General features: G+C 42.9%; 1 protein-coding gene across 1 annotated transcript in view; it reads right to left on the reverse strand.

Moving 5' to 3' along the window:
* Positions 1-25,852, reverse strand: part of AATF (apoptosis antagonizing transcription factor) — an 82,242-nt gene that overhangs the window by 15,212 nt on the left and 41,178 nt on the right. The window contains exons 9-11 of the mRNA XM_044993770.1: positions 14,167-14,234; positions 10,517-10,597; positions 6,978-7,049 (exon numbers count right to left, since the gene is read on the reverse strand). Of these exons, the coding sequence (XP_044849705.1) occupies positions 6,978-7,049; positions 10,517-10,597; positions 14,167-14,234 (221 nt within the window). The remainder of the gene's footprint in view (positions 1-6,977; positions 7,050-10,516; positions 10,598-14,166; positions 14,235-25,852) is intronic.

Genomic DNA, 25,852 nt, shown 5'->3' on the forward strand with positions numbered 1-25,852 from the left:
GCCAAGGACTTCCTGGGTTGCCCTGGGCAAGGGTGGCTAAGAGGCAAATTTTCAAAAGCACCTAAGGAATTTAGGAGCACAAGACCCTTCGATTTCCAATGAGACTTGTATTCCTAAATCCCTGAGCATTTTAGAAAACCTCTCCCATCACCTATCTGTGTCTTTATTTCCATAAATGTCTCCCAAACTCAGGGAGGTGCTGTGAAGGTCAATACAATTTGGTTTCTATTCATGGGATTCTGGGATGGAAGGGGCTACAGAAGTGCTGTTAAGGGCAGTCAAATAAGCTCCATCAGTATCAGTTTCATTGCTTACACGGGGAGCAGGGGAAGCAGGAAACTGCACTGCACCCTGAGCCATCACCTCTTCTTTCTACACATGCTGCAAATGAATATCTCCAGCAGAAGGCCATGTGAGGGCCTGAATGGAAGTTGAGGATGCCTGCACTACAAGAACACTACTTCCTACAGAGAGGGAGGGAAATCTTGCAGATTCCAGAGGCCTGCAGGCAGAAACACTCTTATTTTAGATATAACTATATTTATGTATTTTATATCTACTGTATAGTTAGGCTCAGTCATCAGAGATGGAAAAGTGTCAGGGCCCCCTCTACACTAGAGGTACAACCACACTCCTGTAACCAGACCATGGCACATTCCAACTGGCCGGATCCCCACACACACATGCGGTGTGTCCGCGGAGCACCTCTTTGCATATCATGACTACGCTGGTGCATCCTCACTCACCACACCGTGCCTGTGCATGTCTGTGTCAGTGCATTCTGTGATCACCTGCCCAGCTTCCCCCGCTACCAGGGGAGCACCTGTATGCGAGAAATACACACATACAGGCAATACACTGCACAGAGAGCTGGGAGAAGGGCAGATCAGCTAACCCAGTTACACAGACATAGCTGGAGGCACTGGTCTACACAGCCAAATGGTATTGCAGCCTAACGGGAAGACAACGAGCAAGGAGACACGTGGCATAAGTACCCAGAGTAAGTAACAGTGTGTTAACAACGCTATGTGATGACACAGACCAAGTCACTAACTGGGCACAAACTTTGCTAAAAGTTATATCATCTCAATGGGGCCTCAAGTCCCTTAAGAGAAGGAAGTTTTCCCACCAGAGGAGATATTTCATGGAAAGTTCTACAGTGACAGAATCCCATTACATTTCCGCATGCATGTTCTTCACACGAATCCACCGCAAGGCCGGTACAAAGTTTTGATCTGAAACAATGAAACACTTGCCCCTGTAAATAACCCATCTAAAAGCTAACACATACGTCCCCTCCCCCTGGATGGTATAAATCCCTGCTCTGAATTTCACTTTGCACTTGAGAGTGTGGTTGGGTTTTGGTGCTTCCTGACATGACTGCAGAAAAGCCTCCCCTTATTTTTGCTTCCCATTTCTGCGCTGGGTGCCATCTTTAATGATGATGTATGAGTGTCCTTTCCTGCAGCACAGCTGAGGAGGGGGTCAAACATGTGACACCGCCAGCATGGTGTATCAACAAGCGAATTATAAACCGTGTCAATCCGAGTTAATGCAAAGCTGTAATCCTCTTTAACAAGAGATCAAATCAGTGCCATGAGTTATGTTCATTCTGTAATCTGATAAGAAATAGAGTGAGTCTCTAATAAAAGAGTAATGAGAGTCCTTAATGATGCTGTTAAAAGGTAGCACCGGTTAAAATATTGCTCTTGTTCCAACTGATTAGATCAATGTTGCATATTTGCCCAGTCTTGTTTCACCTGTCAGAACAGCCTGTGTCTTCTTGGGAGATAAGAGGGTTTGGGCCAAACATTTATATCTTTAAGGAGCAACTTTGCGCAAGTTTTCAAACTTCCAGCAGGGATATAATAAGGTTGGTACATGACTAGGACAGTATCATTATTAGAAACACTGTGACAAGCTGCTTGTTTTTTGAGAATATATGTATTATATCTATATGAAACACACACCCACCCACACACACCAACCCTCGGATAATTATACTAATAAAATGCACAATATAAACAATCATACTAATCAAGGGCCCAATCCTGGAAATGTTTACTCCTGAGGGTAGTGCTTACTACTATGACTAGATCAATAGCAGGATCGGGCCTATTATCAACAACTCTGTGCGGTCACCCCTAACAAAAAACACACTCATTTCTATACAGATAGGTAAGCTCCTCCAGGCCTGGATTTGTAACCTCTATTCATCTGTAAAGGGACAATTCCCTACCTTTCAGCGGGAACTTTCAGGGGGAGCTGGGCGCCTAACCACTTAGCCCCTTGAAGGGGAAGAATGGCACAGTGGTTAGAGCACTAGCCTGGGATTTGGAGGGTCTGGGTTCAATTCCTTGTTCTGCCACAGACCTCCTGTGTGACCTTGGGCAAGCCACTTAGCTATTCTGTGTCTCTGTCCCTCTCTGTACAATGGGGATTTATAACACTTCCCTATTTTACAGGGGTGTGGTGATGATACTACAGCTAGCTGTACAAATCCCAATCTTAAATCTAAATCTACACACACATACACACAATCCCTAAAATAGCTATAAAACCACCTTTCCAATATATACTTTAAAATAATACCAGAGGGGGTTTAAAATATCGAAGGTTGGAGGCCATCAGTGTACCATACATTACAACATAATATATGTGAATACGAGGTTAAACAGCTATGCCCATGTTTTGGATGCACGAAAAAGTGGCAAGCTGAAGATTAATTGCCTGCACAAATTCTATTATTCCAAGCAGCAGCGAGAATAAGGAGGAACGTGGCAGTGATGTTGACAAAGCACTTTAAGAGGCTGTATTGTATTTGTACATTTCTTTTCTACAATTCAGGATGTAAAACAATATTCCATCTCGCTCTGGTGTTTACCACTTAGGAGTCACTGCTTATCCCTTTCCCTGCACGCTGGCCAGCAAGAGACAAGGTGCTTGTCTACATGAACAATTAGTTCACAGCACACCGGGGTGTGCGTCTACCCTGCACTAGCCTGCCATGCACTGACTGTCCACACGGACTCTGCTGCCGTACATTAACCATTTTTTAATGTGCTTTGACCTAATCCCGTTTCAAAGAGGCAGGGTAGATTCACATCCCAGCCTGCGGAGAACTAAACATTTGTGTAGCCAGGCGCAAGGTTATTTCTCTTCAAATGGATCTGTTCTTTGTCACTTTGTTCTTCAGCAAATTTGGCCAACAAGCACTGAGACTTGGATTCTTAGTTACACCATTGTAGATGGTCCCTTTCCATGGCAAGTGGGTGTACGCATAAATCTGACATTTTAAGACCCTTTTACACTGTCAGAGTGGTGCCAAGTGGCCTATGCATAAATGTATCTATGTCATGCTCTTATTACAGCCCCAGCGCCCTAACCCTCTAACAATTAATGCCTTCTTTAGGCTTAAAAACTTGTTTCTGGCTTAAACCTTTTCAGACCACAACATACGGTGGTATAGAGTTTATTTACTTTGGGGTCGTGCCTCTAGACATCTGAGCAATTTAGTAATTCACACTTGCAACCAATAAAAGCACCTTTTATTACCCCGTGTTATCATTACTTTCCCATGTTCATGCACATAGGTGTCTTTCCCTTTTTAAATTCACCCACAGTTTAAACTGGATGCTGCATTCCTCTCACCCGCTCCTCTGCTGTTGTCTGACACTGCTGTGCGGTGCTAAAGATCTCTAGGGTATGTTTACACTGCAAACAAAAAAGACCTACAGAAGTGAGTTTCAGAGCCCAGCACTACAGACCTGGGCTCACTCTACAGCACTAAAAATAGCAAGCCAGTGGGACAGCCTGGAACAGAGCCCAGGTCTCCCTCCCAGTTCAGCCCCCATCTACTAGGCGACGCTGCCTCAGTGTATATTTTGAACGTATAACCTTTCATGTTGTAGAAGCGTGTGTCCGTCAGACCCAGCTAGAATCCAATGGCAAATGTGCTGGAAAACCCACTCTGGCAACTGGCTGGGGGTAACAAACCGACAAGCTAGCTGGAACATTGTGTCTGGCTAGAAACCCAGCTGAGTAACTTCAATGCCATTACAAAGTACACCAGGCCCAAAGCGGATGATAAACTTAATGACAGAAATAACGTCACACAGCCAGGCAATGAGCAGCAGCAGCTGCTGCCCCCATCCCCGCCAGAGAAAGAACCTGTAAAACATGCAAGCAATATAATAACCCGCTATAAGTGGTGAAAGCCCCCAGGAGATGCTTTCAGTAAACCAAATGTCAAACACTCTCTCCCCCATCACAATGATAACTATGTTGACACAGCATAACACAGATAATATCCTATTAGCTGTAATAGGTTCTGAGGGTCAGCTGGACCCCTGTAGTTTAGTTGGGACTCTGAAAAGTAGTGGGGGCAGACAGCCGCCCAATGAAGTGTGCTGCAGTTCAGACAGGTTATGGTTGCCCCTGAACTGCTCTGTTCTGCAGGCTGCTCCAGTGCATTTAGCATTGGCGTGCGCTCTGTATGGGGTTTCAGCTCGCAGGCTACTCTGTGCAACTTTTGGAACAAACACAGCTGCTGTACTCTGACAAAGTGGTGGCAAGGTCGCCTGAGCCAACATGCTATGACAATTCCCAGGTTCTTATAATCACCCTTTTTATTTTATACTTATGCACACACACAGGTAAATTGAGGTGTCTTTCATTTTGTGTGCGTGGGGGTGTGTGCATGATTAATCTATAGGAGAATATATATTACATCACACACACACACAATAATATATATTATACACACCCCAACCTCATTTAAAATTCTCAGTGCGTAAGTCACAGCCAGTCAACTGGAGATAATACTGGGATAGAGAAATATTAGAATCTAGCATATTATTATGCACAAGGCGCGTACCAGCTCTTACGGGATTTTTTTCCTACCATGCCACTCACTAATTACACTAAAACAAAATAAATAAATAAAAACATGGGTAGTGAGAGAAGCACATTACAAGAAAGGCAGAAGAGACTAGTTTAGGGACATGCAAAATAACCTATGAAAAGGAAGGAGCCGACATTGTCCCTGCGAGTAACTTACTAATGAATAGTCAAGAAAGGGAGAATTTGCTGTTGCAACCTCAGCCTTTCCCCTATAGCCATTAATGACAATAGAGCTTAAAAATGAAAATAAACCAAGCATCTGCCCTTATCTTTACAGAAAAGCCATTAAGATGGAAGAAGCGGCAGCTCAAGTTCTATGAAATGAACCCTCTTCAGGCATACATGTGGATCAGGGAATGGAATGCTCAGCCTGTGTCTCTAACACATTCCCTTTTATTGTAAGAGGTCAAGAGAATAATCAGGTTTTAGAATTTTCTTCCAGGCAGAATCTAGCAATGACTGAGCTTTGGTCAAAAAGATTGTGATCTTTCCACTGTGCTGCAGAGCCTGTCATGGACATCAAGGCCTGTGTTACTCCTAAGCTATGGCACTGCAGGGGTCCCTGCCAGGGCCACCCAGAGACTTGAGCAGCACAGAATTGAAGTCGGTAAGCCTTTCTGGCCAAGATAGCAAGGCACGCGTGTGCTACTCCCATGCTGCCGGCTGGCTGCCTGCAAACTTGTGGGTAAAACTAAAGATGCCAATTACGATCTACAAAGCAATAAAGGACCCGGGACCCAGCAACTATTCACCTACCACAAGGACCTCTACTCCCTCTCTAAACCAGCACAACCTGTGTGCCTCTGGAACATTCATGCTTAAACTTCACGGGTGATGCATGAGGGAGATAGGAATAGGAGGAACTCACGACTACCCACGACTCACTTCAGGCTGGCCACATCCAGAAAGCCAAGTGCGATGCACCCGCTCGGTTATGTTTTTGGAGGGCTAGGGAAGAAGTTGAGACTTGGAGATTTGAAACTCAACTGCTACACAGAGGCAGTAATTCTTTCTGGTAAATACAGTAGACACACGTTGTTCTAAACATTCCTTACCTGAAAACCTATTACCCGAAACGCTGTTACATCTCCCACAGGGCATCATGTGCCTACAAAGAGCCTGCCTGTTTATCCAAACCACCAGTCACCCTGTTCAGATAAATGGGGTCCTAATGTATTAAAAACAGAGCAATATTCAACTTCTTTACCAATTGCCACAAAGCAGGTCACTATTGACACTTACTGACATCTCTACAGACCCTTGAATTGTACCCCATTACTCCCACAACTCTATCCAAACGGATACTGACTAGGAGCAGCACAAGCGTGATTGCCATATTCCAGACAGATGAACGTATAAATGGGCATCTCTCGAACTGTTAAGATTAAATGTCTGAGGAACCTGAAGAAAAGCGTCCCTCAAGTAGCATAAATACATCCACTGGAAAATTAAGCCCACTTCCCTCCCACAAAGACACTTACCAGCAATCAAACTCATGGTTACACTGTTTTGTTTACCTTTACTAATTAATGTGCTCCTACAGCCTTGTACAGACATTTTTATTATTTAAATAGGAATAAACAATAGATATCATTTAGATCTTGTAAGTGAATTTCCTTCTTTTGGTACCACAATTGGTTGTTAGCTGTACTGATAGCATTTATATTACGTAAAACTCACAAGACTATAGCATATAACTCTCCACTCCTGACGCAAAGAGCCTGATTATTTTTCTAAACTCGGATTTCAGCCAATGGACACTGGGGAATTTGGCTCTCTGTGTCCATAATCATGCTCCAAAATGGAGAGATTTTAAAATCTGGGGGATTTTTAAAGCAGGAACCATGGAGTCGGCATCAAGATTTATAGAAACTTCTCATTTGGTTTTACAGTAATTACAGGAGTGAAAGCTCAGCTAGATTGCCTGGACAGATGTGGCCAAGACACCCAGGCTCTGATGCCAGTGACAAATGGTTAACTGATAAGAAGAAATGGAGAGGGCGACAGACTGAAGAACAGGTCAATATCATGCTGTCATGAAGCCATTTGAGAACCATAATTAATCTATTACTCACCTGGCATCATCATTCATTGTACAGTGGTCAATAGGTGCCATGAAGCTCACCAGTTTGCTGTGGACATGATACCTGAATAAGGCAGGAAATAAACAGATAGCACATTAGTAACTATTAAAGAAAAGGAAATGCTAGTGCCTCCACTGAAATGTCCCAGTCCCCGAAATGGAAATGCTGGCTCCCTTGTTGGCCAATGCTTAATGACTCTCTATTTCGAGTTGCTAGTTTTTCCACCCTTCCTAACATTAACTAGGGGGGAATAAAAGCCAGATGATAACATATGCCACACGGTGGATGAGCAATAATAAACCAATCACGTTTTGTCACAGCCAAAAGCGAACACTCCAGCGTCCTTGAGCAGTATACTTGCACCTGAACTTTATCCCAAGACAGAAAACTCTGACCAATCAAAGACTCTGCATTCAACTTCCTCCCCTAACAGTGTCTTAGTCACTCTTTAGTGCTGGTGCCCAAACAAAAAGCCACTGGTGGGAGCAGGGTTAGATTACCAGAGGCTTTCCCACAATACCAGTCTCCCTTCATGAATTATTATTATCTGTCATGGTAGGACCTAGAGGCTCCAGCCAAGATTGAGGCTCCGTTGTGCTAGCAGCTATATAAACATAAGAGACAGCCTCTCTTCTGGACAATTTACAGTTAAAAAAAAAAAAAGACCAGGCAGACAAAGGGGTGGACACGCAACAACAGAGGCACAGGGAGGTGAAGTGATTTGCCCAAAGTCACACAGTGGCAGAGCTCCTGACTCCAAGTCCAGCTACTTGTCCACCAGAACAAGCTGCCTCCCCGGGATACACTGCACCTGTGAAAGCCCAATCCCCAGTTTGTTTTTCCCACTAGGTCAGAAACTTGCAGAAGCCTGTCCACCCCTCACGCCCTGGGACCTGCTAAATAAAATCGAAACAGAGGAAATCAGAACAGGCCACTGATTTTACACCCTTAGTCTTTAGAGCAGGAGATTCCAACCCAGCAGCTTTCTATGTAAAGTATTCTGCTGGCTCCCCAAGTCCAAAACGTTTTACCCAAGCCATTCCTATTCTTACATCTTGATGAATAGCAGGCAAAAGGATTCCCAAGCCACCTTTCCACTTGGGCACCTTTAAACTCCTTTTTGTTCTCTTATCCAGGAACATTCCCTAGAGAGAGAGTTTTAGCTCGCAGGAATATCACAGAATGGCTCTTCATGCAAATAACCACATTCACCCTCAACATGGACCTTTGTGCACAAACACGGGTCTTTGTCATTCCTCAGTCGCCCTCTCATATCGTTGCAGAGTCATCCAATCAGGGAACAGAAATAATACCGTGACTCGGGGCAAACAAATGCCACAAATGACAAAAAAAAAATCAACAGGATGAAATATGAAACAAGAGAACGTATTTCACTCTATGGGATCACTTAAGTGATATTGACAATTAATGCAGTCATACAAATCACAGTATGTTCAGTGACAATTTGTGAATTGGAAAAAAGGGCTTAATTACACTAATAAATTGTCCACCACTAATTGTCTGCCCAGCTCTAGTTACTCTAACACTTTTAAAATGTGAGCTTCCAAAACCCCAGTCTATCAGATATAAAGTATTAAATTACAGACACTGTGAGACATCCCAAGTCACAGCTGCCCAATTATTCCATGAGAAGTAGAAATCTATAACTCATAGATATCCACTCAGGAAGCGATATGGTCTAGTGGGTGAGAGAAGGGCTTTGGGAGACAGGACTCCCAGGTTCTTTTTCTGCCAAGACGAACTGTGTGACTATAGGCAAGTCTCACCTCACCCTTTGGTACCTCAGTTTCCCCATCTGTGAAATGGGGATAGCACTCATCTCCCTCACTGGCGTGCTAAGAGGCCAGGCGCTTCTAAAAGTGCTTAGAGAATCCTCGACAGCATCTTGCACTTACACAGCACCCTTCATCCCAACATCTTAAAGCACAGAAAGGTGCGGAAAGCCAGTATGATGATGATGGACTACAGTGATAAGTGACAGCAATTAATACTTAGTGCTTACATAGCACGTTTCGCACCCGGATCTCAAGGTGCTTTACAAAAGATAAGTGACGTTTATCCACGTTCTGCAGAGGAGGAAATGGAAGTGCAGAGAGATTTAGTCAATCACTCAGTAAAGACACACACACACACCCCCTCCCCCCCACTGGCAGAGCCAAAAATTGAACCTAGTCTGTCTGGTTCCCAGCCCTCTCCACGAGACCATCCTGGAAAGATGATAGGAGTTAACTGTGCATTAATCACATACATCAGCAAATGCATATTTTCTTCTTTTCTATACATTAATATTTTTTCCTCTGGGTCAGCGCAACTCTTGTTTAAAAAGGTAGCTAAGATGTAACAAGCCACAGATGCGGAGGGAGTTCTGATCTCCCAGGAATTCCGAAGTGCATGGATCACACACCATGAGAGACTTGCCCCATTATTCCTAAAGGTTTACGAGTCTGACTCAGTTGTGTGATGTTGTCAGTAGTTTTGACTGAATCATGAATACATCCAATTATGTGTGATGCTGACAGAACAGAATATTGATAGTCAATAATTACAGGCTTTTCAGGCCAACAAAGTAGCTCGTCCCTCTTTTAATAAATTATCTTACGACATCTATCTTAAAAATGGCTATGCCAGGCCTGACCCACACTGACTCCACTGACTTTCTATCAGATGTCATCTAAACTCAAGATTTATAGTTTACTCACAAAAGGATGGTTAATGTTGCAGATTTTTCAGGAAGCAGTACAGCTTTCCAGTGTGCCTCTGTGCTACAAATGCCTCCTCCACTACAAATCATGCAGTCACTCTGAACTCAGGGAGAGTAACGCACCTGCTCTGCAAAGGGGAACAAATCCCAGCTCCTCTACACACTTTCCAGTCTCACCCCACAACCTGGAAGAATTTGCAAATGCGAACATGAGAAGGAAAAGGTCACAAATTGTAGTGACAACGGGCCAGATCTGCAAAAGAATTTAAGTGCCTAAAAATGCAGTTAAGTGGCTAGTGGGACTGACAAGAGCACCTCTACCAGACAGGCACCTAACTCCCATTGAAAGTTTACTGAAAGATATTACCTCACTCACCTCATCTCTATTGAAAGTCTACCGCAATCAGGTGCCTAACACAGGCATATGCACCTACCTGCATCTTTAGGCAATTAAATACCTTTGTAAATCTAGCCCTGAAGGATTTAGGAGCACAAGTCCCATTCACTTGTGGCCCTCAATCTCTTAGGGAGAGACTTTCAGAAATGCCTGACATTTTTTATGCCCAGTGAACATTCTTGTAAGGACTGATTTGGGCAATTCCCCCTCTGATTATATGCAACTGATCATTAGTTCTAGATTCATTAAGAGCTCCCTCCCCTCAACGGGCATGTCTCAAAAGTTACATCTTCTACCTTGCAAAGGACAAAACAAGCCTGGCAAAGCATTTCAGTGCCAAAACAGGGCAGCCAGGCGACAACTGGTGAGACAAGAGCTATTTCTCTGTAGTTTGAAGAAGCTGCCACTCACCGGATTTTCCTTCCTTTGCTGGCTTTTCGGTCCACTTTCTTCTGTATTTTGCTTCGTAACTTCTGGATGGCCAGCCACTGCCTGGGGAATCCAAAGTGGTGGTTATGTATCATTGCTAGGGCTGTTTTATCAGGCCAATTTTTAGGAAGAATCACAAGGTAACAATGGTAAAAGCCATGGAAATGCAGTTTTAAAAGCTCAAAGGCCCACAGCATTGTTCTTCACCCAAAAGTTGCTACCCTAAATAACGGTGGCACTGTCCATCACCTGAGCCCTGTACAGGACCCCACTGCAAGCTAACGCTGCCCTCGTTTTCATTAGCACACACCAGTCTCCCTGGGCTACATACTGAAATGCCCCAAGGAGGAGTACATAGCTACAAACAGGCGAGCACAGGGAACCATAGAGACTAAGGGCTTATGTGTAGATGACCACGGACTCTGGCAGATCTCAGGGGCTGAAGCCCCAGCCATTCTGTGGGAGACAGATAAGTCGGCCTGGTCCTGATGCAATGATTAATATTCAGTGGGAATTCACGTCCGGTGTGCAGGAAAAAGCCACAGCGGGTACAATCTGGCACTATGTTTTTATTCTTTCTTGCCTATTGATCATTTTAAAAAAAAGAAAGAATCTTTAGAATTCAAAAGATTTTCTTCATCAAACAGAAATGCTATGGCCAGTGAAAACTCAAAGGATTACTGCATTTGTTTGTTTGTTTCAACAGCTATTACAATAAGTTGTATTTTGTATAAAGAAAGCACGCAGTAGAATAGATTGTTTACCTATCTCCATTTATCATAAGCTACATATGTAGCTGATTCTTTAAGTGAGGAGGGTTACATTAACTTCATAAACAGATTTAACGTTATACTGCAGGTCCATTTGAATTAGTTTCCTTCCAGGCTTTTGGAAAGCATATATAAAATTACCAGCAAGTGTTTCTTTCCCACTACCTCTGACTATAATATCTGGCAAATTCCCCCGCCAAAACCACTGCATAATGTTAAGTGCATTTCTTAATAAAAACAAACAAAAGGAAAGCAACAAGCAAATTCAGAAAGTGGTGCTTATTCCCCATCACTGTTTAGAAGGGAGGATTCAATTCCTCAAACAGAGCTTGCTCAAGTCAAAGAAGTTTCCACGGGGGGGAATAAACTGCTACTAGTTACAAACATTTAAAAAAAAAAAAAGAAACAAGCGTCCTCTTACCTGATTTATACAATGAAAACCCAAAATCAGGGGGGAAAATCTAGCAAAATCCAATTACCGCAATCTTAATATAATCTTAATTACTGTAATCTATTTTATTGTAAAGTCAGATAAATGTACAATGTAATCACCACTTAAATGCAATTTTGGCTATGCCACGTTAAATTATAGTGAATAGCTTTCCATAATATTTCAGAGACACACAAAATAAATTTGACCTACTGCACTAAAATTCAAGTCCTATTTCACATGGATCAAAAGTTATTTCACCAACACAAAATTTCATAAAGCATTTTCCCTTCCTTTCCCCCTATACACACACATCCCCATATCACTTTTCAGTGGAGAATTCTATTCTGTTGTTTTCGGCTTTCCTTTCCTTTTATACTTTTCTAAATTATGGCCTGTGGCTATTTAAATGTATACTGTTCATTAAGCAGTATTTGGAATGTTCTGTATTTTCTAGCCACAGAATTAGAGTGAGAAATAAGAGCTTCCTCTCAAAGCATACATTTTATTTTTGGCACATAGGAAACATTCCCCTATGCTGTTTTAATTGTACTGTACCTTTTCTCTCTTTTTTTTTTTTTAAACAGCAGGGAAGGTGAATAAAAGGGAATCCCACATTATATAGCAAGTTTGATTCTTTATATGATGACAAATCAGACTTCAAAATCTGATCCCAAATTTCACCAGTCGCTTCATCTAGAGCACATTAGTCAGGCTACAGCAAGCCTCTTTCCCCCAAACTCAGGGAGTCTGATAGGAAGTAGACAGGAAAGCAAGAAAGAGCGCAGGTGGCTTTGAAAGAAATAAGCCAGGCTGCAAAGAATAATAATGCTTTCAGGCATCATCTTTAAGCCATTTCTTATTATTGGGGTGATTTATCAGTTTTATTTGTTTACAACCATTCCTCTAGGTGCTGCACCAACAACTGAATCCAATAGTCCCAAAGTTTGTTACAAGACCTCACCTCTCCAAGTTTGGGCAAATCACTGGAGCCCTGCAACATGAAGGCCAGCAAATGCAAGTTCTGGCAGTCCAGAGCCATAAAATCCTCACTGAGAAGACCCTGCCTCGCTGATAGTGTGCCATTGCTTTTAACCAATCACCTTATTACACCCAACTGCTCTCCACGAAGTCAATGGCAAAAGCATACTGTAACACTGACCCCATATTCATCATAGTGTTATTATTACATGACATGATTATGGCATAATTATGATGCATTTTGTACAAGATAACTTGACAAACCTTGTACTCCTGTGAGGTGTCGTTGGAAAAGTTATGATTTGCTGAATATGATTATCCTATTTGTGTGCATGTATCATTTTTGTATCTGAAGTTATGAATATTGACTGTGTCTCTGTATTTCAAATGTAGTTACAGCTGGGTGATGCCCACTAGGCAAGATGCTTCCAGTCTAGATTGTGGGCGAGGAAGGGCGTATTAAGGGCAATGAGCCATTAGGGAAAACAATAGGTCTTAGAAGAAACTTATCCATCACCCAGTGAGCCTTCTTGAGAAGGCTCCAGACAGCCTGTAAGTAATGGCCGCTATGACTCAGCAAGGTATCCAAGGGCCTGTGACCAGGCCACGTGACTCTGGACTCCATCTTGGGATGTAAGTGTTTTCCCACAAACTGGGGTTTGGGATAAAGGGTTCCCGCCATATGCTAAAGCTATACAAGGCAGGGAGTGACATCATCGGTGGTTCTTCGCTCCTCACACAAGAAGATTCCTGGAAACACTTGAGGAACAAAGACTGAACTATGGGAAGTGCTGGAGCCAGGCTAAAGGGATTTCTAACCTGTGTATGAAACACCTGGGGATTCCAAGCTGCAAAGCAAGTGTAGCTGGTGCCTTAAGAATCTGCAGCCTGCTTGTATCATCAGCCAGGGTGAGAATTTGCTAATTTATATCCTATCTTTCTAGTATCTTAGACTTAGTTTGCGTTTTTGTTTATTTACTAGGCAATCTGCTTTGATCTGTTTGCAATCACTTATAACCACTTAAAATCTATCTTGTGTAGTTAATAAACTTGTTTTTGTTTTATCTAAACCAATGAGCTGGAGTGAAGCCTGGGGAGCTGAGAGTTACTTTGGCTTTAGCCTTTCTACTGTTGGTTCGTGAAGTGGCTAGTCAAAGAGCCTGCATATAATTGCAGCTGGGTGTGTCCCTACCTGTGTGAATGCTGATGAAAGTGTAGGACTGGGAGTGGGTCTGCAGCTTGTCACAGCAGCACAGTAAGAGAGGAAGCCCAGGCTGGTGGATCAGAGGGCTCAGTGGTATCCCAGTTCCGGGTGGCACCCCGGAGGGAACCCGTCACACATAAAGAAGCAGGATTGGGAACTTTTGGGAAGTTTTACACTCATGGAATCGAAGTGACTGTGGGGTGAAGCTAGTTACAGAGCATACAGACAGCTACAGCTCATCCCTTACCTGCCCATGGCCACCTGATCGTTGGGGTCCAGCGAACTGGTTTTCCGTTCTATAAGTTCTCGAAGGAGCTAGAGGAGGAAAGAGAACAACCAAATGTAAAAGCACATTAAACACAGGTCAGCACTGAGTCTGAGATTTTCAAAGGAGCCTAAGGAAGTTAGGTGGAATTTGAGTGCCTCACTGCCTTAATTTTTATTTTATTTTTTTTTAAATGAAACCCTGTCCACATACCAAAGGCATTATTGTTGTCTTAGCCACCGCTACCTTTAAAAGACAGCAGGAATTTTGAGTGACATGGTGGGGACTACTCTGAAAAAACGTACAATCGATAAAACAAAACCCAGTGGCAAAAGAGCAGGTGAATTCATATTAACCCCCTCTTTAGGGGAAAAAAACAAACAAAACAAACCCCATGACAGGAGCATATAACTGAAGGCCATTAGGAAGACTTATTGTGCTACAGTTAATTTCAGATGAATCAATGACTAGTGCAGCATTCCCTTCATCGTTTTACGATTAGTTTATCCCGCCTCATCGGTATCAGCTGAGAAGGTCAGGCAGATATAGAGGGGAAGGATGCTGTAGCACAGGGGTCCCCAATGCGGTGCCCGCGGGCGCCATTAAATGCACCCGCGTCCTGGCCGGTGGTGGAGCATCCGCCGAAATGCCGTCGAATTTCTGCAGCATTTCGGCGGTGACGCCTCTCGATGACGTCACTTGTCGGCGGCAAGCGGTGTCATCGAGAGGCGTCGCCCCCAAATTTCTGCGGCATTTCAGCAGCGACGCCTCTCGATGGCGCCGCTTGCCGCTGACAAGTGACGTCGCCGCAGAAATGCCGCAGAAATTCGGCGGATGCTCCACTGCTGCCAGACGAAAAGGTTGGGGACCACTGCTGTAGCACACTGGATCAAACATTAGTCTCCCACCAATGGGACGATGAACTGGTGATCTTAAGTCTAAATGAGTGGGATGGTGGTGCATCAGGCAGTGCTGGCCAGTACCTGAAAATGCAAAGCTATCCTGGAGAATTCAGCACCATTTCTTAGGGGAACTTAAGGAGTGAAGTAGGCTGAAGATTACAGGCCATGATCTGAGTTGGGCATCCAAGCACTCTCGTAATACAAACAGTGCAGTCCTAGGTGGTGTATGAAGGTGCAGCTCATGGGAGCATACGAACTGTCATACAAAATAAGACCAATAGCGTGTAGAGTAACCTGTCTGCCAGTTCCAGATGCTTCAGAGGGATCTCTCTCTCTGTGGGTATATCCCGATTATATTGATCGGGAGTGTGTGTGTTTGTGTGTGTGTATTTGCCCCTTATACTAGGCAAATATGCAAAAACATGCCCAAGACAGGAAGTTTATTTCTACACTAGGGTGACCAGACAGCAAGTGTGAAAAATCAGGATGGGAGTGGGGGATAATAGGCACCTATATAAGACAAAGCCCCAAATATCAGGACTGTCCCTACAAAATTGGGACATCTGATCACCCTAACCCCCCTACCCCCCACACACCCACACACCCACATCATTTTTATTTCATCTAATCCCATTGCAAATATTATTGTCTTGAATGGAATTGTACCCACTTAGAGAACTTGGTCCTATATGCCAAGCAACTTCCCCCAGACTCCTTTTCCCTACGTGAGACCAGTGTATTGCAACATCTGGCTACCCAATGCCTCCTATCATTTATAATTAGCAGTGATCTAGGAGGGGATCCCACTGTCTGAACCGAAAGGCTGATATTGAGTGGCTTTTGGCAGAAAAAAAAAAGTGGAACTGCAGAAAAAGTGGTGATTCTACAATGAATTCTACACAAAATAAGAGTCACACCCTGGTAACCTTCCAAATCCTTTAACTCTTTTAGTTCTTTTCTGTATTTTTAATAAAGAGTTGAAAGGATTTTTAATGGTGTTTGCATCATGGTAATAAACAGGCTGAGGTTTCTGTATACCAAATCCCAGATCTTGTTTAATGATGGACAGTGACTGGCTTATTTTAACACCTTTGACTCTCATATTCCATCTAAATTAATACAACAGGCATCTGAAACTCAAAAGAAACTGAAGCATCACAGAGTCTTTTTGTCTTTTGCAAAGATGTCTAAGGAGGGCTTCCCCTGCCTTGTACTTCTGCACAACAGAGACATCTAGAATCCAGTGGCCAATTGAGGTACCATAACAATCGACAGAAAGATCTCCATTCATTTCAATCAGTGCCCCTGAACGTAAGGTGGAGAGAAGTCACAGTGCTGATGCAATGCTTACCCTGCCCAAAGGAGTACATGCAGGCAAGATGAAAGAATGAGAACACACCTGACCCCAGCTGGCAGCCAAAACTCTGGGGGCAAGGACTGTGCGACTATGATGCAACACCAAACAGATGGAGCTGCAGCTTAGTACACCCCCCTCCACCCCCAAACACTGCCATTTACAACAGCCTGCCTTAGACTCTGCTTCCAATCACCTCTGCACAGCTGTGACATCAAAAGATGCCCTCAAGTATTGCTCTATGTAAGAAACTAATGCACTATGTGGATTCCAATAGTATGGGCAAATCACTGAAAAAAGCAGGTGAAAACCACCCCCTCTTCAAACAAAAAAATAGACTTGGCAGAATTTGATTTTTATTTTTTTAATATAATTTTGATGGCTAATAATGTATGTTTATTTTTAGCATTTTTGATTATTTAAATTTTAACAGTTGTGGAAAATTATGGGGGTTGGCAGACATCATTTAATGATAGAGATTCAAAAAGTTGAAGCTTGATAACCATTAAAACACAAATTTGTCAACTTCACATGTCAAAATATACAAAACAAATAGTCTTAACTTAAATTCTAACAAGTTCTCAAGCATCATTTTTCTTACTTTGTCCATCTTTGAATTTCTATCATCATCGATGGAAATATTTCTGTGTCAGTTGTGTATATACGATGAAATTAATGTTTACCAACATTTACTGATAAATATCTCCCGAGGGTTTTTTTTCTTTTAAATAAAGTAGAGACTTAAACAACAAAAGGAAGATTTATACCCCCACCTTCAAAAGTCACACATTTTATTGCAAAAGAGAAAAGGCAACTCAAGCACAATTAAGAACACCTCCCGTGATGTTTTTTCATTTGCTTATATTCGGAGATTATTACCACAGCAATTACATTTAAAAATTCAGGGACCAGAGGCCACTGGTTTATTATCACTAGCAAACAGCAAGCTATTTCTCTGCCCTGCTTATCTGATTGATTCCCAACATCTTTCTGGCACACAATCTATCAGTTTATCTCTCCCACTTCATCACAGTCACTTCTGGCAGCTAAATACAAGATCCAAATCCAGTGTTACACAGACACACGACACAGTAAACCTATGTAACACTGCTACTCTGTAAACGGCTGCCCTTAAGGCTAAGCAAAAATGGGATCTTGGTTTCTAGTCAATATTCTGTCAGAAACAAGGTGGGAGGGAGAGTTTTAAAAACAAGGAGAAATGGTGTGGCTACGTTCCAGTGGTTTCTTCCTATTCTAGCAATATCATGTTTACCGTCCCCACTTATCTTGCTTCTTTGACACAAGTGCAGAGGAAAAGCTACTGGGTAGTGCTGGCAGAGACTGGGAGACTGCAGCCCAGTAATGCAATCCACAGCTTTGAAGAATAAAAAGGCAGTTTTCCTGTTCCATCCCTCCTCCAATTACTACTATGAAAATTCACGATTCCTTCTTCATGTACAGTATCCACTTACTCACAGCCTGGAAAATGCTTATATGGACATTGCCCTTTCCAGCACACAAAAGTATAAATAATTGCAATGATATATAACATGGGAGCAACACAGACTAGTGGATAAAGTATGGGGAGTGAGTTATGCAATTGGGTTCTAGTCCCAACTCTGACTCCAATTCACTGTACAACCTTGGGAAAGTCACCTAACCTCTTTGTGCCTCAGGTTTCCCCATATGCAAACTGGGAATACAGATCATAAATACATCACCAGGGCACTGTTTTTTTAAGACAGCCTTAGTTTGTATTGCGGGGAACTGGCCCTTGAGGGATGATTTATCCTGACAGTGAGAGAAGAGAATTGCAGAAGCCCTCTTAAACACATTAACAGTACCCACCCCTAAAACAGTATACTATATATGCAATTATATAAACACACACAGTACACACATCTACTTTATAACATACTTCCTACACATTTCCCATATTTATTTATTTTTTCTCCAAATGGTTGAGGAACAGCTCCCAGAAGCACAGACACAAGCAGTGGTACAAACTAGTGAGTTATTTTAGGTTAATCAAAAGCATCATAACTACTGCAGGTGTAACCTATTTCATTGTAAAATCACCTCTATAGAGGTCCCATCATTACTCATTCATGATGATACTACCCCCTGAAAGTATCATACTGGATTGAAACACTGGTCCACCTAGCCCAGTATCCTGGCTATAACACTGCCAGAAGCAAGTGGTGGGGTAAGAATCCCCACGATGAACATCTTTGATAAATTACAGACCCTCGCTGTAGTTATAACACGTCAAGTACATGCAAATACATGTGTGACTGCATTGTGGATATCCTAAGAGCATCAAGATAAGAAAGGCAGCAATTTATGGTAGAAGCTTTGAAAGCATTGACAGGATCCCATCAATTGGATTCATGAGACACACACAATATATATTCTATTCATTACCTGCCCAACGTGCATGCTAACTTCTAAATCACTTACTGTTTAAACTTGCACTGAGCTCTGAATACATCTGTGGAGACGCCTTTGTTCCAAATTAGGATCCTAAAAGGCATGTTTATATATGAACACAAGATCTTGGAGGACAAATACGTGTCACCACGTTGATGAATCTCAGGCAGGAAGAGTTTCTGAAACATCAGAAATCCAAGGTCTATGTAGAATGGACTCCACTAGTCAAAACGTTAACTACAAACGCCTTGTCTCTAAAAGTATTTCAGTTTTCATTACAAATGCTAACTTGCAGAAGGCGGTCTGCATCCAAGTACACGGTACATAAACACAAGGGGATCATCCAATGATTTATCAACACAACTTCCGCAATGGTTCTATCATTGTTTGATTGCCAAGATGCATAAGAAAAAAGTAGTGCCAGAAGTTGCCATATATCCATGCTCTACTGCAGCGGTTCTCAAACTGTGGGGTGGGACCCCAAAGTGGGTCACAACTACATTTAATGGGGTTGCCAGGGCTGCCTTAGACTTGCTGGGGCCGAAACCCAAGACCCACTGCCCGGGGCCGAAGCCTTTGGGCTATGGGCCCACACACACACACACACACACACCCCCCTGGGGCAGTGGGGCCTGGGCAGGCACAGGCTTCGGTCCCTCCTCCTGGGGTCAGTAATTTTTGTTCTCGGAAGGGGGTCGCGAGTAGGGTGACCAGATGGCCTGATTTTATAGGGACAGTCCCGATTTTTGGGTCTTTTTCTTATATAGGCTCCTATTACCCCCCACCCCTTGTCCCGATTTTTCACACTTGCTGTCTGGTCACCCTAGTCGCGAAGCAATGACGTTTGAGAACCCCAGCTCTCCTGTGTTGCTTTGCTGAAAGGTACAATGCCAACCCTCAGACATCCATCTGGACTCTTTCTATTGGCACTGAACCGAAGCAATCTCAAGAGAGAGATGTCTTCCTGAATCCTGAATGGATTAACAGCACCACTGTGACCACAGTGTATCTAATCAACGTTCACTCCAGACTGCACTACGGCAGGGCACTCTATAAGGAGTTTCCCTGGCACAGAACACTGTTACAGTGACCCATCCCAGTTAGGAGGAAAGCGAGTATATACCATTCCTGTGCAACCTCTTTGCTTCAGGGTGCAATACACGGCAGTAGGTACAATCTACACATCTCTGAGCGGTCTGGGACCTGAATATCTGAGGAGGTGCCTTTGTCATGACAGGCAAGATCAGCTGGGTTACTTCTGCTGTCATATCCTGAGATTAAACTCAAAAACTGTGCAGCAAGACATCTGCAGCAGAGGGAACTCTTCCTTCTGGTGGCTCACCAAATCCGGAGTTTGGTGGCTAAAAGGTGCAACTGCAGCTACACCCAAGACAGACAACACAAGGTGCATTTGTTCCTGCAGGCTTTTAACAGAATTTTTGACATGGTGGTGAATGAAATGGATCCCTTCATTGGAGCTCTGGCCACAGATGCTCGCTAGACAGGCCCGCTCTCCTGCTGGCAATGCAAATGTGCTGCAGCGTGAGCATCAGGAAAATCTGGACTCTGCAGCAGTTGGGACACTGGTCACAGGGGTGTGGCTCTTACATAAATTAACTGCATAAGAGCACTTGCTGTCGGAGTAAAGCAGGCAACATTTGATCCCCTTGGGGTCTATTATTCTGCACAGAGAATCCCTCCCATTGGTGTTAATGGGGGAAAGTTGCATGCAACAACAGCGGAAGACTAAAGCTTGTAAACAGCAGCACCCATGGATCAACAGGCCCATGGGCAGTTCAGCCGTCAGTCAAGGTTTTCTTCACCTGGGAACTGAAGGTGAAAAGTTCTTTCAGTGCAGGCAACTGCAAGATTCAAGAGGTTGTGGGGGACAGAGTAGAGGGGAAGGGGAGAAAAAACCAGGGACAGGAGGGAAATTAGGAAATGGAAATAAAAGCCACGAAGCATCTTATTACATCTAAATAGCGTGAGTCTTAAAGCTGAAGTTATAAATCATCCTAACAATGGTTACGAAAATGAAAGTGGATGTAGCCAGAGGCTATCACTGAAAAAGTCAGTCTAGACCTGCCTGGCTGCCTCTGGTCTTTAAGGATTTGATTAGTTTTTCTGCTTTCTAGTTCACAGTCTTGCATTCAGCCCATGCTCCAGAGCCAGGTAGAGCTCAGGATACACAATGAATGATAAATTCATTTACTGAATAAAGTAACACTATTTTTTCAGCACAAGACCTAAACCACTTCCAAAGCTGTAATATTTCATTAAGCCTGGTGATTCCAGCTAAAATTTATTAGTCAAAACAGAAAACTCTCATCAGACCCCATATATTCCATTAGGAGTGATCTATGGTGTCTCCCAATGTCTAATTATTAACTAGGAAGTGTAAGTAAATCACTATCAGCATTAAGCCCTGATGTGTGAAGACAGAATTGGAGTTAAGCAATATCAGCAGTAAAAGGCTTTGATTTGAATAATTTTCTTTTATCCACCACCACCTCCCAACTTATTCTCCCCTTAACAAGTGAACAAAATTGTCCTTTTAAATGACCACCACCAAGTTCCATTTGTCAGTACAAGCAACAGCTCTGCAGCCACCTAAATGCACCTTGCCTGTCCCAAAACAGCAGCAATCTGGAGGCTAGGCGTACACTTCATAGCTATAAAGGAGTGGAGTAAAGTCATCCACAGGAACGTTATTTGCTTTTGCTGCCAGGTGGTGACCTTGATGTCGTTAATGGCTACACCTGTGCGTCACCTGTATGTCAGTGCACACACTATAGCCTTGTCCCCAAGTGCCCTACAACACCGACATCATAATGCCACCTCCACAAGAGGCGTAGGGCTTATGTCCATGTACTTAGGGAGATGCTTACCTCTGTGGTTAGCTGTCTTGTGAATTTCACAGCTCCATGTTGTCAATTTCACAGCTCCATGCTGAGGCCCTGAAATTGACAAGAAAGCTGGGCAGCTAGAGCCCAGCTGCCCCCGGCTCCCCACTCCAGAAGCCAAGATCTCAAGCAGCTGCACCCCCCTACATCTGCTTCAGAGCCCGGGGGCAGCTAGGGTCTGGGCGGCGAGCTGTGCAGAGCTCAAGAGCCCTGGTTCTCAGACCCCCACACGGCCCCACACAGATCAACTTAGAGCTGTAGTGCAGAGAGGCCCTCAGCAAAACTTCACGTTAAGATAGTGTTTTTCATCCAAGCACACCACAAAGCAGTTGAAAGCCTTAATTAAAATTAGTAACACCTCCCTCCCCTCCCCATGAGCCATTATGTGCCCTATGGGTAAATACAGGCACAGAGAGGTCATGTGATTTGCTAAAGTTGATCTCAAGAGTTGGAGGTAGAGCTTGGAACAGAACCCAGAATTCTTGACCATGCTTCCACAAATCTGAAAATGTATCAGAATATAAGAGACCCTGAAATCCACAATTGCTAACAGAATAGATAATCGAGATATGCACAGGAAAAAACAAAAATTAAGGTGAGATTTTCAAAAGCAGCCAGTGTTAGCCTTGCTCGTTTCTCACCCAAGTCAATGTTAACATTTCCACTGGCTTCAGTGAGAGCAGTTGGGCCACCACCGAGAGCTTTCGAAAAAGTCACCCTTAAAACACAATGGAGAAAAACGTTATCCTGGTTACTCAAAAAGGATACTCTGCCAGAATCACAGGGAGTTAGAAAACGCCATTAGGAGTTTATTCAAGGATAACTGTAGCTCATGACTGGGCTCTCCTGCACATAGAACATAGGACTGTCTATCAAAAGTAGCTTTGTTTCTAATGTTGTCCTTTATAGTCACTTTTGAGCATTATGCTACTATATTTAAGTGTGACTGTAATAAGGATTTTTTTTTAAAATCCACCTATGTCTTACCTGATGTTTAATGATTAAACAGACCAGGTAGCTAAAAGAAGGTGCTGCCATATTTTATCCAATAGGAACCAGTTTGGTTTATGTAGCTTGTTATCATTTGAAACATAATTGGGATTTTAAAAAAAAATAGTTATTTTGTCTCCACTGCAATTGAAATCCTTTGTAAAATTAGCACAGGCACAGCTGGCATGCTGGTTATAAAATAACCGGCGCTTCAGACTGCTCTACATCAAAGCCAGCTGGTATGTGTGTGTGTAAGTTGTTGTACCATCACCTTTCAATTCAATGAGCCGTGTATATGTAGAGGTGCAGCATGGTATTTCAGTGTGGTTACTGTACTGGTTACTTAGGTGAAAGTCACTTTAGTCAGGTTAAGTTCCATGAACTAGTAATATCAAACAGGAGGTCTGCCAGCCAGTTAACACTCAACTAATATAACGGTTAACTACACAGGACAATATAAGCAGCAGCATTTCACACCATGTTCACTGTTCTTAGTGCAAAGGTAAGAACGGAGATTTTTTTGTTCAAATACACAGAAATCAGAAACAACTCCAACAAGCTGCACGTACCCAAACCATGAGAAACTCTAAAGGTGGGTCTTTGCTGCCAAGTCCCACGGTAATCAAAAACGTTGTTAGACTTTTCCAGAAGGACTCGATCTCATTTAAATTTAACCAGCTGCCCATGTATTTGTTAGTGGAGATTAAGCAGTTTTAACCAATCATTTTAAAGTTCCACTCTCTGTGTATCACTTTTGTTTTAAACACAAAATCCTTCCAAGAGTTCAAGAATTTCTTTTCTCCCTATCCCACAGAGCCACAATACCGCCACAATATACTGGAAAAGCTTTTTGTGTTTTGTTTTGTATCAAATCAGGTAGAAAAGGGAAAGTCCTGTTCAGTTTCTCTTCCAACTTAAGACGTAATAATACTGACATGCACAGCTCATCCTCATGCCTGCTAAGATTACATCAGAAAAAAGATGGAATAACATCCAGGAAAGGGGTTTAACTCCTGCTCTGAACTGAACATTGACAAACGTATGATAAATTACAGCATCTGATCTGAATATTTCCTAATCTAGATTTTTTTCCTTCATTCTTTGGAGGGACATTATAGAGATGAATATCTTATTTATTTTTTCCTTTATCTGTGCTACTAATACCATCCACAATTATTAAAAACTGCATAAATGGTGGAAGATTAACATCTATTTTAAGGTTCTTTTAGTTTACTTTTTGCACTTCACTCTACTTGGACAGAAAAACTGGACTGCTCCTCTTTTAAGCTCCCATGCACTAGCACAATGCTCTTTGAGTTTCTAACAGTGATGGGAAAATGTTAGACCCATTGATAACTATAATTATTTTTTAAAATCACCATGGAACTCAGGGGTGGCTCCAGGCACCAGCGTAGCAAGTGCGTGCCTGTGGTGGCAAGCCACAGGGGGCGTGGCATGCCGGTCGCTGTGAGGGCGGCAGTCCGGCAGCCTTCGGCGGCATGCCTGCGGGAGGTCCGCCAGTCCTGCGGCTTCGGCGGCGGGTGCCGAAGGCGCAGGACCGGCAGATCACCTGCAGAAACACTGCCGAATCCGCGTGACCAGCAGACCGCCAAGAGGCGCACCGCCGAAGGCCGCCTGACTGCCGTGCTTGGGACGGCAAAAGACATAGAGCCGCCCCTGATGGAACTGTTTGCAGAGGGTTTTCTATAACCTATTTTGTAATGCAAAAACCTAAACTGTAGGACTAAACCACTTGACTATATTTTTTTAAAATATTCGATGGAAATTCAATTTTATATGGAAAAAAGGCTAACGATGCTGGGTTTCCATTCTCTAATAACCCATTAGGAGAAGTTTCAAATCAAGCTTTAAAACGTGTTATTAACCATCTACTGAGCCATTTGAAAGATACATGCCTATGATAAGAGTATTGTATTGCCATTAACCTATGGGATGGTTCGAGACATCTCTTATTCACACAAAACTCTAAATGCATCTAATTAAAGCCACAAGATCAGCTGTCCATATTAATCACTCAACAGTTTAATTAAGGTAAACCAGCTTGTCAGAAAACTAGCCTTCTCTCTATTCTTCACCATTATTGACTTTTAATAGTTCACTGGATTAGTAATTACTTGTTTATGGCATTAACAAATACCTGTGAGACAAAAAAAAACACAGTATGTGACCAGGAACAGTTTTAAACATACCCTTAGTTGGAACCGGAGGATAAATTTATGCCGTCAAATTAAGTTTTTTTAAAAAGCCAGACTGTTACGATTTAAATCACTCTACAACCCAGAAGGAAAGTAAACTGAGCCAGAAACATCCTAATGAGCATTTGAGATCTGGAAGCTGATTTGTCACAAACTCAGATTAAGTAGTTATTTTGGGTAAAAACTAGACATGAACAGGAGGTTTAGTGAGATAAACACTTAACTTATTTTCATATGCATTGTTAAAATACATACATTGAGCATCTGTTACACTGGATCATGTAAACAAGTACGCTAGGACAATACTACTAGGAAGGTAGTTAACACACACAGATGCAAAGCTTTCTGCGGAGAAAATAAAAAAAACCCTTTGATGATCTCAAAGCACTTTACAAACTAACTACGAGTAAAGATCCACGGCCCAAATCCTTAAAGATATTTAGGCACCTAACTTGGGGGTTAGATACCTAAATACCTTTCAGCAGCTGGGCCCATATGCCACCCGATGAAATGCATCCATCTCTAGGGTGGAACACAGTAGATGTTTAACAGTTTAGGACAAGTGCCCCTGAAACAGTACTAACTAACAGGGATAGTCCCATCTAATGACCTCCCACCACCACTGGCTGAAGACATTAGGTTTTCCTTGGAGTCTCCCATCCAACTCGTGACCATACTTCGCTTATGAGAGGCAGTGCCAAACTGTTTAACTGAAGCTGGAGGGAGGGTGGGAATAAAAGCTATGTATATTCTTAATTTTCCCTAGGCATACCTCGTGCCATCAGTGATGAACATTTGTTCTGAGCAGAGTTGCTACCAGTGGAACACTTAGCATATGAACATTAACCTAATTCCTGTTAGAGATAAACCAAT

The sequence above is a fragment of the Mauremys mutica genome, chromosome 19, assembly GCF_020497125.1.
Source record: "Mauremys mutica isolate MM-2020 ecotype Southern chromosome 19, ASM2049712v1, whole genome shotgun sequence".
Taxonomy (NCBI): domain Eukaryota; kingdom Metazoa; phylum Chordata; order Testudines; family Geoemydidae; genus Mauremys; species Mauremys mutica.